The following is a 12,373-nucleotide window of genomic DNA, read 5'->3' on the forward strand; positions in this document are numbered from 1 at the left end:
ATATTGCCAGTTGTTGCATGCATACTCCGAGGTGAATTTAATTCCCATCATACATGGAAAAAGGAACACTTGCATAAAATGTCCCTCTGCCCTTCAAAGTCAGGGCTATGGCAGGGGATGAAAGAGAGAAACACATTCTGCAATAAGAAAACACATTCTGCAATTTGCTCCTCGATGGCGAGCATATTTCTGTTCGGACTGCTTTTTCTGTGGCTGCAGCTACCCGCAGCTGTGGGGATGGTGCGCACTATGTGCACCATGACTGATCTCTTCCAGATTCCATATAAATATCATCAGAGAGGTGACCTAATCATTGGAGACATTGTCGCTCAGTATGGATGTGTTTATGATGAAACCACTTATACTGAAAATCCTAGAACGATGGTGGCAAGTGCACTTTTGTAAGGAAATCACTCTATTTTTTATGTAACAAGCAAGCTAGACTTCATTCAGATAGTGATTAGAAGTTGTCAGGCTCAATTTACTTGGAAACATAGCCTCTTTCTTGGGATCTTTTTCATCCAAATTGTTCCTTGTTGCAGACAGGATCCAAGAGCATAAGAAGTAGTAATTGCCACCTGCAGCAGCTGATGTCGGAGGAGAAGATACCTGCTTGCTGCTGTCTTCAGCGATGCAGATATCAGGACATTTTTTTATTGGGCACTAGGGTCTCCCAGGTACAGGCTGTGTTGCTAGATGGACACAATACATGTCACCGTACTGAGATCTTAAACAGGGGAAGGTGGTCATGTAATATGGTGGACACGGACCCATAACTAATGCCCACTTCAGCCACAAAAAGGGCGTCCTGATTCAACAGGTCGCCCCGTTGTGGGCTTACCGGGCGGCGCAGAGGAGGGGGGGGGAGGTCTCCTGTTGCCAGACGGCGCGTGGGGACTTCTCGCGAGGCTACGCTGGCCTCACGGTTTCTCCCCTCTCCTCATGGGGTTGGATAGGGTGCGGGGGGGGGGAAGGTGACGTCAGGCACCCTGCCCCCGCGCCTATTTAATGGGTCCCAGCCCGGCAGCAGTCCTCTTTGCCGGGGGAAGGCGAGGATCCCGCCCACCCACCCTATGTTATGTTGTTGTGTTGTTAGTTCTTTTGTCACAGTTTTTGGGCGGTTTTTGCATGGGGTCTGATCCAAGAAGGGAAGATGGGCGTTTCCTTCCCGTTTGTGGGGACCCCCATAAGGGGTCTTGGGATGGAGCTCAACAGCGTTGCCCGGCTCGGGGACCTGTTTGGGAGCTACAATCCCAGGTGGCGCTGGCTCCACATAGAGATGTGCGTCCGGTGGGGCCACCTAAGCGCTACTCCGGTGTGGTACCTCCCACGGGTGTTGGGGGGTGTTTATCGAGTGGTTCGATACTATCGGGTTACAGGGTGGTGACCCGATATCTTGGATCCGCCCCCATGATTTTCCGTCAACGCTCCATTCTGGTTTGATCAATAAAACTGTGGCCATTTATTTCCCAAAGAATACAGTGTATGTGTGTTTATTTGATTTTCTTACTCCCCTACTTCCTTGGAGCCACTTGCCCGTGGGTCCACAATAGAATGGGTAGAAATTTGTCTGTCCTCTATGACTAGTCTTTCGACCTCCTTCACCATGTCAGCATCAACTGCAGAACAGGGTCTCCCTTCTCTGGGTTCATCTTCCAGCCTCTTGTGTGTACAGATTTCAGATATCTTTCCCATGTTTTTATGGGGCTTAGGGATGGACATTGTTCCCCATAAACACTTTAAATTTCCTCATAGTTCTCTGTGGCTCCTGTGCCTTTTAAATGGAGGAACTTGATTTCTGCCCTGTATTCAAGTTTCAGTAGTCTACCAACTTCGGTCCTTCTGGCAGGTCTAATTCATAAACACTTCAACCCTAAAAGCTAAAAATTGGAACAAGACATGGGACAAAATACTGAGCAAGTTTCATGATTCCACCTCAACTCCTTTTATGTGAGGGCAAAAACCTTTTGATAGAACATATCATACAACCATAGTTAAGCACAGGATTGTCTCCCGTCTATTAAAATCAATGGATCAAAAAAAGGGGATTAATGCTTCTATTGAAACCAGTGGGATTTATGTGAATTTCAGCTCTATCATGCCCATACATTTAATCGAGAACTGGCAGAGTCCTACAGTTAGACTCGTCATATCTTGTAGGACACTGCAGGAAAAAAATGAAACCTCTATATTTAAGTGCTCACAATATTTGCAATAAATAATTATGATTCTCCTGTCAGCTCTTGCTCTCTGTGTCAACAATCAGAGAAGCCCGCTCATCCTCTGCTCAGATGTTGCTCTTCTTGGGCCCAAACATAGATCTTCTATTCCAATTTTGCAGCTGTTGATTTGATTCTGCTGGTGGCTGTGTTTGTTGTTGAATAATGAAATTGATTCTATTGGGGGGGACTTTTTAGTATTGCATTGTTTTATTTGTGTGTCTTCCAGTCATTTTTTTTCTTGAGCCTCTTTTGGGAAAGGCATTACAAAATATTTGATTACAAAATGATCAGATGAATAAGATATACAGATTTCTGATTTTCATATTTTTCTATGAATGTGAAGATATGTACACCTCAAAAAATTCACCTAAGACTTCAATGTATGACTCTTGAAGCACTGAATATCTTTTTTATCCATAATATAAACCTAACCTTAGTGCAACCCCAAAGAGCTACCAGCATGTCCTGTCCCTTGTATTTGCTGTGAAGGAGGTCAATGAGAACCCCAGCATCTTACCCAATGTCAGCATGGGGTTCCAGATCTATGACAGCTATTTCAATGCGAGGATGACCCATCAGAACACCCTGAAATTTCTATCTTCCTGGGAAAGGATTGTCCCCAACTATGACTGTAACAAGACAAAAACATTGACAGCTGTCATTGGAGGACTTAATTCTGAAATATCTCTTCAAATGGCTACTATTTTAGGCATCTATAAGATCCCCCAGGTAAAATGAGCTTTTGAATGTGTTCTGCCCTACTATACTTTCAGATCTTTTGAAAAGAGGTACAAAGGCCTGAATTTCATGTGAAGTAGAGTGAGGAGGTAGAACCTTGAGGGCGTAGAATGGGTTATACACTACATACTGCGAAAAAGGATATTTAGTCCACATATTTAGTCCTCCCCCATGTAAAAAAAATCTCTGCAAAGTAAAGGTAGCACATCACGGACAAAGGTTCTACCATAGCGTTATTAATTTTGAAGAATATAACCCCTTCCTCTGCAGTCTGGGAAAGACTATTGTGCCACCTCAGCAGCCTTCCACATCATTATCACTTCATTCTGCTGCGTGGTCTACATGGGGTCAACGAAAGTGGAAGTTCAAGGCACAGTTGTGACACCAAAAGGACAGGCTTTTCTACACATTCATGAAATGAGGCTGAGGAAAGAGAATTCTCTGCTCCCAGATCATTTGCAGTATACCTTATGGATGGGTTAGTGAGGGAGTAGGAGTGTTGTGTGGCTTCATACCTGGTGGCAGCAACACATATGAGCACAAATAATCTCTAAAATATTTCATTCTTTTGAAAGAGATGACCTGCTCTGTGAAGATTGCAGGAGGGATTCTCACATATTTTTACACGGTTGTTTAATGCATATTTGCTTCCGATTAGGATGGTTCATGCCAGCCTTCAGGGAAAGCTCTGGGCATGATACTTCAGAGTTTTCAAAAAATGTTAAGGGCTAGTCCTTTCACTGCCTTGGCCATAACTGTTTCTGCTTCCTACTCTGCCAACCAACATTGATACAGATGAAATCTTGTGGGCATATGAATTAGTAATTTCCAAAACAACATGCCTAAGTCTGATATAGTTGAATAAGGAATTCAGCAAGAGAGCTGTAACCTGCATGCATAAAAGCCATGCATGTTGCAGTAACTGAAACTGAGTGAAAAAGCTGATTGAATCCATAGCTGTGTTCTTTATTATACATATATATATTATACATATTCCCTATTAATTGTCCCTCATTCCTAACACGTTATCTTCATGAGCATTTGTTCGTTTTTAATCAGATTGCCTACTGTGTCTTTGCTCCAGTGAGGGATGTTAAAACTCAACTCCCTATCTTCTATCGTATGGTTTCCAATGAAGAATTTCAGTATAGTGGCATCGTCCGGCTCCTTTTGCATTTCCAATGGACGTGGGTTGGGATCATAGCAACGGATGATAACCAAGGAGAAAAATTTGTCCAAACTTTGACTCCTATGCTTTTCCAGCATGGCATCTGTGCAGCCCACATTGAAAAGACACCAACAATATATCAGGTGTCACATACTTTCAATTCATTAGAATCGATAAAACCTGTGACCGTTTCCCTTGCCAATTCCAATGTCAGGCTGTTTGTTGTAAATGCAGATCGTCAGGCCATTTATGGTTTGAAATGGCTGATATATTTTAATGAAATATTAGGAGGTATGACTGACACTTTCATGGGAATTGTATGGATTATGACAGCCCACTGGGATTTCTCATCACAGACGGAGCTCAGGGAATTTGACATGAACATCTTCCACGGTGCCTTGTCCTTTACAATTCATTCAAATGAAGTCTTGGGTTTCACAAAGTTCCTTCAGAGTATACAGCCTGACTTACAACATGAAGATGGTTTTCTCAGGGTCTTCTGGGAACAGGCCTTCAACTGTACATTGTCTGATTCTGATGAAAAGAAGGAAAGGAATAATGCTTGCACAGGAGAAGAGAGGCTGGATAGCCTACCTGGAGTTGTTTTTGAAATGACCATGACTGGCCAGAGCTATAGCATCTACAATGCAGTCTATGCCATAGCACATGCTTTACATAAGATGTACACGTCCAGATTGAAAAGCAGAGCAATGGTGGACAGAAGTAGATGGGATCCTTTAAATCTACAGCCTTGGAAGGTAATGTTTCATGACTTTCAGAGTAGACCCTTTGTCTTGGTTTGTCTTCTAATGTGTGAAGGTTCTGATGCAGGGAGTGTAGCATGTCATCCAAATTTACAAACAACATTTCCCTTTGGTTAAAATCTTCAATCTCTCCCTCATGTCTAAATGTTTTCCATTTCCATAGAAGTTGTAGGTATTTCTGAAACGTACAATGTAGATGTTCCCCGTATTTTTCCCCTATGGATGTGTTCGGGAAGACTGCCTGAATGTCAATGTAGTGTGTTCCTTTTCTGTGCTTATGAGATAACCTGGTGAGATAGTGGTGGTATCAAATATCTCATTTTTGCTGGTTCAACTAAAAAACCTCTCTTTTAATTGCACTTCTTTATGCAACTCAAACCCACAACTCTTTGCTTGTATTCCATTTCTTTTAACCCATTTTCTGGATGGAAGGCTGGAAACCAAAGAATGGATGTAAAAAGAGAATATGGGTTGAACTAGGTTTAATCATGCATTGCTGATGTACATCGTTAATAAAACATCACCTGAATTTGTAGGGAGGGTCACTAAATTTTAGTGAATTTCAGTGAGGCATTTTTCCTTCAGAAGAAGAATACGAAATAACTCAAAGCCTTTTGCTTGTAAATATGAGTGATTACTTAAAAAAATGTTCATCTTTTAAAAAAAATCAACGGATGCATTTTTCAATCTAGCTTCACCCTTTCCTGAGAAGCATCTCATTCAACAATAGTGCTGAAGACGTGGTGTTTTTTAATGAGAATGGGGAAATAGCCGCTGGCTTTGATATCATAAACTGGGTTATTTTACCAAACAAATCCTTCATAAGAGAGAAAGTTGGAAGGATGAACCCACAGGCTTCACCAGGCAGAGAATTCACCATTAATGAAGAGGCCATTACATGGCATAGTATGGTTCATCAGGTGGGATCCAAATTGTATATCTAATTCCAAACTTGTGACAGATAAAGATTTGAAACATGGGGCTACAAACAGATAGGAAAGATATTTTTGAAATCTTTAAAAAACTTAATGGGGGCATTAAAAATGTAAATTATAGAAGCAATTTCTGTGCAAATGCACACATCACAACTTACAAAAAAAGATTTTGTCTGGTTATGTGGCAAGAACTTCTTTTGACATTTTTGGGTTGCTAGGCAACCCAAACCATTTTATCGAGGCTTGCATGCCTTCATCAGTGTCAGGAGGAGGGCAGAGTCTGATGATGTTTGGTAGGTGGTCCAGAAGAAAGAAGCAGGCACAGGATAGGCTGTGGGGGCAGTCAGGGAGAGGAAAGACCAGAGGAGGAAAGTGTGACCCTTACCATGTCTTTGCATGTCCCCTGCTCACAATAAATAATTGGGATACTTTCCAATATTAAGCAGTTCAACAAGTTGTATTCAGATGTGTTTGATCAAAAGTAGAAGCCCTGAAGCCAAACCAAAAAAAATTCCATGCAATACCTTTATTGGGTTCAATTGTCTGATATGAAACAGTTGCAAGCCTTAAGTTTCTCCGTATTCTTAATAAGGTCATACATTACAAATAAAAAAGAGGGGGGGAAGAATATGTCAAGCAATTTTTTAGGTCACGGTGTTAAGAAGAACTCACGCTAGATTTACTGACCAGCAAATTAGAAGGATGTTTCCGGTCACTTAAGGCTAAGGGCCATAAAAGCAAGAGCTAAGAAAATATTTAAACTTCGTAGCACATATTTCTGTCTGGGGGAAATGTTGTTATGGAATTCCAGGGAGGGAATTGTTGCCAAGGATTTTTATTAGGTGTTTCAATATTAAACCCTTGTGATACTCTTTACCCTATTGTACACATTCCACTGAATATTAGGGAGTTTCCCAGTCATTTTGATCACATAGGGAAGTTTAGAAATTCACCAGTTCATTAACTTCCTAATTATTTTCTCACGTTTGAATGCATTGTTTTGCAATACAAGTCGAACTCCTGTTGACTTTCCGGACCTCCATTAATTCTGCCTGGAACTGAATTGCTGAAACCAACAGGATTTTCATCATCTCAGTGACAGTAGACTCCCTACCCACCCCTTCTTTCAAAAAAAGCAGTTTAGCTCTTTAGAGTATATTGTTGATAAACCTGAAATGCCGTATATTTTCCTCATCTTTTGGTGGCAGGTGCCTCCTGTTGCTGTGTGCAATGACAACTGTCAACCTGGTTATAGCAGAAAGAAGACGGAAGGGGCACCATTTTGTTGCTATAGTTGTGCTCCATGTCCAGATGAGAGGATTTCCGATCAGAAGGGTAGGTGACATGATGCACAAAATGGAAAAAAAAAAGATAATATGAAAGACTAGAGTTGCCAGCTCTGTGTGGGAAAATACTTGGAGATTTTGGGGGGTGAAGTCTGAGGTGGGCAAGGTTTGGAGGGGAGAACTTGAATGCCATAGAGTCCAATTGCCAAAGCAGCCATTTTCTCCATGGGAACTGATTTCTATCGCCTGGAGATCAGTTGTAATAGCAGGAGATCTCCAGCTACTACCTGGCAAGGATATGAAAGACCCACATCCAAACGCTATCTACCTCATATATATTCATTTGGTTGGATCCAGACAACTTTTCTAATGGAAAAAAGAAGAGAGAAGAGTGTCTTCTTTTACCATGGTAAAGGCTATGCTAAAGATTATTGGAGGAGCCCCGTGGCGCAGAATGGTAAGCTGAAGTACTGCAGTCCAAGCTCTGCTCGTGACCTGAGTTCGATCCCGACAGAAGGTGGGTTCAGGAAGCCAGTTCGAGGTCGGTAAAATGAGTACCCATCTTGCTGGGGGTAAAGGGAAGATGACTGGGGAAGGCACTGGCAAACCACTCCACAAACAAAGTCTGCCTAGTAAGATTAGGGTCAGGAAGGACCCAGTGCTTGCACAGGGGACCTTTACCTTTAAAGATTATTGGATCTTAAAGGACAAAATTCGAGCACTATAAGTACATGGTATAAGTACATGGTATACAGGGCCTATAGTCAAGAGGAGAATTGTGCAAGGTTGATGGAAAAGCTGGCTGGATCCATCCCTTTCCATCCATCACCAAATATAACTCAGAGGAAATGGTGCCATTCAAGCTTTGCTTCTTTCTTCATCATCCAATCTCCGTTGTAGCCACAGCCCTTAGCTGTCATGCAGGAAGGTTCCCCCTCCAGTATAATTCCCGTGTTTCACGAAGCTCAAATTAAGAGTCTTGCCATTCAGGCACAGACTTCTTATTTCATGTGTCACTGAGGCTGACAAACAGCTGAGGGACTCAACAGTATCTCATCTTCATCTGGGGAGTAGGGTGACACCAGAGAACTAATCTAGTAACACTGGCTTGTTGAAAACTTGCAGCTCTTCTTCCTTCCCTCAGACTAACTGCTAATGGAGACTGTCATGTTCTCCCTCAGCAATCTCAGAAAACTTGTTGCCTGGGGTCACAGATGCTCCTACCCACAACTGGTGAATCTAAAGCAAGGGCATCTCCCCAGCTGAACAACTCACAAGGGGAAGGCAGACTGACACAGTGGCAGGTATAGAGGAGGAGACTGATGTCTTATGAAATCAGAAGCTCTCATAAGAGGCTGGGACCCTCCATGAAATATGCATGGCATGTGACACACTGTGAAAGGGCCCAGGATGCTTGAACTACCCAACAACTCGCATTTGTAGATGGAGTTGGATACAGAAAGGATGTGGGTAAGCAAAACCCCTCCTCTTCTGGCTGAGGCCACCAAGGGTATAAGCAGAGCAGGCTGATGCTGAAACCCGTGGCTTAGAGATCAAAGCGAGACCACCAACCCACCATCCCCTGTGTGTTGCAGCATTGTCTGCCCAAGGTAGTTGCCCTTTGGTTTGAGCACCAGATGACAGTGATTACGTGGAAAAATACAATCCTGAGTCGGTGTATACCTACATGCATGTGGACACAGGAAGGGGTCCCCCCATCCGCCCATTGGAATAAAGCTATTTAAAGCACATTTGTGGCTTTCCACAACTCCGGGAGGGTCATTTTTAGAGGTAGAGGTCCCAAACCTTCAGGGTAGCTTGGAGGGACCCAACTTGCAAGAACTCCCATGTTTTGGGAAGATTGGATTAGGGGGTCCCGGGTTAGGGGGTCTGTAAGGGGTCCCCCCATCCGCCCATTGGAATATAGCCATTTAAAGCACATTCACGGCTTTCCGTGGCTCCGGGGGTGAGCATTTTTGGATATAGAGGTCCCAAATCTTCAGGGTAGCTTGGAGGGACCCTACTGGCAAGAACCCCCAAGTTTTGTTAAGATTGGGTCAGGGGGTCCCGAGTTACGGTTTCTGGAAGGGGTCCCCCCTCCACCCATTGGAATAAAGCCATTTAAAGCACATTCACGGCTTTCCGCGTCTCCGGGAGGGCCATTTTTGGAGGTAGAGGTCCCAAACCTTCAGCGTAGCTTAGAGGGACCCTACTTGAAAGAACCCCCAAGCTGACCTACTGCTAGAAGCGTATTGGATTACTCCTGAGTCCTGACTCCCATTCCCTGCTCCTGATGGAAGAGAAGGCATCCACAGTTTGACCCATTTTTGGGCTCTTCTCTATAATTTTTTTTCTGTATGTGGGGGGGGGAATTCTCTCTCTCTCTGTGTGTGTGTGTGTGTGGGTGAGGGGGGAAGCCAAAGGGGGGTGGATTTACCTGTTCTCCTGGGAGGTGGGCTTGATTGCCTCTGTGTGGGACTGTGCTTTCTACTGTTTTCACCGGTTGCCAACTTTGACTGGAGTTAACTGTGGGTCAGTGAGTCTCTCGCTGGCTGGCTCCTATTGTTTCCAATGGGCTGTGCAGCCGCTCCTGTTGTTTCTAATGGGCTAGCCTGTCATTCGTTTTAGTACATCCCATGTCAGTGAATCTCTCTCTGTCTGGCCCGTTCTTCTCCTTCATTAGAAATTTGCGTCTTCTGGTTTGGGGGGCTGTTCTTCTGGGTGGGGTTGATTGCCTCTGTGGAGTGTGATTGGGGGGGTTACCTGTCCTGGGGGGGGGCTTGATCTCCTCTTTGTGAATGTGATTGTTGGTATGGAAGATTTGAATCCAGCAGCATGAAATCTATCAATACTGAAGAAACGCAATTTGCGCAGGTCGCACTTACGCTATTATGAGATGCACTTATGAGATGCACTTTGGCTGTGTTGAAATGAAAAGATACATTACCCTGCTAGTTATGCTGTTTACTTACAATTTGAGCATTGTTGAATGCACTTTTGGCGTAGTTCCAATGGGTGGATTGCGGGGGACCCCATAACTCGGGACCCCCTGACCCAATCTTCACAAAACCTGGGGGTTCTTGCAAGTAGGGTTCCTCCAAGCTACCCTGAAGGTTTGGGACCTCTACCTCCAAAAATGCCCACCCGGAGCTGTGGAACGCAGTGAATGTGCTTTAAATGGCTTTATTCCAAATGGGGGATGGGGGACCCCTTCCAGACCCCATAATTCGGGACCCCCTGGCCTAATCTTAACAAAACCTGGGGGTTCTTGCAAGAAAGGTCGCCTCAAGCTACCCTGAAGGTTTGGGACCTCTACCTCCAAAAATGCCCACCCGGAGCTGTGGAACGCAGTGAATGTGCTTTAAATGGCTTTATTCCAATGGGGGGACCCCTTCCAGATCTCATAACTTGGGACCCCCTGACCCAATCTTTACAGAAACTGGAGGTTCTTGCAAGAAGGGTCCCCTCAAGCTTCACTGAAAGTTTGGGACCTCTACCTCCAAACTTACCTCCAAACTTGCCCCAGAGCCATGGAAAGCTGCAAATGTGCACACTAACCCCCCACAGGGATCTCTCTCACACACAAACAGACACTCTCTCTTTCTTTCTTCAAGCCATGCAGCAGCTAGGCTCATGTACTCATCCCTGATTGGCCAGAAGAAGAGCCATATTGGCCACTGATTGGCCGTGGGAGAATGCTGCTTTGGGGGTTCTTGCAAGAAGGGGGTTCTTGGGGGTCCCCTCAAGCTACCCTGAAGGTTTGGGACCTCTACCTCAAAATATGCCCACCCCCGGAGCCACGGAAAGGTGCGAATATGTTTTTAATGGCTTTAAATGGCCGAATATATTTGCGAACTCTGAATTTCATGCCGAATTCCACGGATCCGTATCGGGGGAGTTCGGATTTTGGCATTTCCTGAATAAAAACGGGACAAATTTTGCTGGATCTGAATTTTACTGAATTTTTTTTTCACCAGCCCTACATGTGTGTATCAAGTTCAACATAGAGAAAAATTACTTTCTAGAGTTATGTAACCACCCAGTCTTTACTGACATCAATCTCGCTAGGGCCAAATCTTTACATGAACTCAACAGCTTCATGCTGGAGTCTCCTTTGGAATCTTTTTTTGTGTTAAAAATTTGAACATTTCAAGTCTCTGAACGAAAATCTCTGATAGATCTGTTTTATGCTTTTAGACTATGGCAACATTTTAAAGAAAGACAGCATATGGACAGAATATCAAGTATTGGAGAGGGATTTATTCCTTCTCCCCTCAGTTTATGAGACAGCATGAGGTATATTAAAAGAAAAAAAAAGATAGCATGATTGAGAATTTGAATCCAGTATTTTTTTTTTTCAGACATGGATGACTGTTTTAAATGTCCACAACACCAATATCCAAACAAGAACCAAGATCAATGCATTCCCAAGGACCTAAACTTCCTCTCTTTCACAGGGTGTTTGGGGATCAGCTTAGCTTCCTTGGCTCTCTTCCTTTCTTTGATCACAGCTTTGGTGCTAGGAATTTTCATCAAGAACCAAAACACCCCAATCGTCAAAGCCAATAATCGGGACCTCACCTATTCTCTCCTCGTCTCCCTGTTGCTCTGTTTCCTTTGCTCCTTGCTCTTCATTGGCCAGCCTCAGACAGTGACTTGCTACTTACGGCATACTGCTTTCGGCATCATCTTCGCAGTGGCTGTTTCATGTATGTTGGCCAAAACCATCACTGTGGTTGTGGCTTTCGCAGCTACCAAGCCAGGCACCAAGATGAGGAAATGGGTGGGGAAAAGACTGGCAAACTCCATTCTCATCTGTTGCTCCCTCATTCAAGCCACTATTTGTGTGGTGTGGCTCTACACTGCTCCTCCATTCCCTCATTTTGATACGGACACTCTGGCTGAAGAAATCATAGTGGAATGCAATGAAGGCTCAGTCACAATGTTTTATTTGGTGCTGGGGTATCTGGGATTCCTGGCCATTGTCGGCTTCACTGTGGCTTTCCCAGCCAGGAAGTTGCCCGACAGTTTCAATGAAGCCAAATTTATCACTTTCAGCATGCTGGTGTTTTGTGGTGTTTGGCTGTCCTTTGTTCCATCTTATCTGAGCACCAAGGGGAAATATATGGTAGCCATGGAGATCTTCTCTATCTTGGCCTCTAGTGCTGGATTGCTGGTTTGTATCTTCTTTCCTAAATGCTACATAATTATCATGAGGCCTGAGCTGAATAATAGACACCAGCTAATAAGGGCAACTTAA

At 43.9% G+C, this 12,373-nt stretch overlaps 1 protein-coding gene across 1 annotated transcript; it reads left to right on the top strand.

The window, feature by feature from the left end:
- Window positions 1-249: 249 nt before the first annotated feature.
- LOC130490595 (vomeronasal type-2 receptor 26-like) lies at window positions 250-12,373 on the top strand. Its single transcript, XM_056864414.1, has 6 exons — window positions 250-401; window positions 2,660-2,951; window positions 4,020-4,886; window positions 5,585-5,812; window positions 7,036-7,162; window positions 11,475-12,373. Exons 1-6 carry the CDS (start codon window positions 250-252, stop codon window positions 12,371-12,373), a joined length of 2,565 nt encoding a protein of 854 aa, XP_056720392.1.

The sequence above is a fragment of the Euleptes europaea genome, chromosome 18, assembly GCF_029931775.1.
Source record: "Euleptes europaea isolate rEulEur1 chromosome 18, rEulEur1.hap1, whole genome shotgun sequence".
NCBI lineage: Eukaryota > Metazoa > Chordata > Lepidosauria > Squamata > Sphaerodactylidae > Euleptes > Euleptes europaea.

Bases quoted from the DNA above. Each gene is read 5' to 3' on its own strand.
- LOC130490595 (XM_056864414.1), top strand. From the start codon at position 250: ATGTGCACCATGACTGATCTCTTCCAGATTCCATATAAATATCATCAG. The intron at 5,813-7,035 runs GTGGGATCCAAA...TTTTGGTGGCAG, and splicing joins GGCATAGTATGGTTCATCAG to GTGCCTCCTGTTGCTGTGTG. The intron at 7,163-11,474 runs GTAGGTGACATG...TTTTTTTTTCAG, and splicing joins GAGGATTTCCGATCAGAAGG to ACATGGATGACTGTTTTAAA.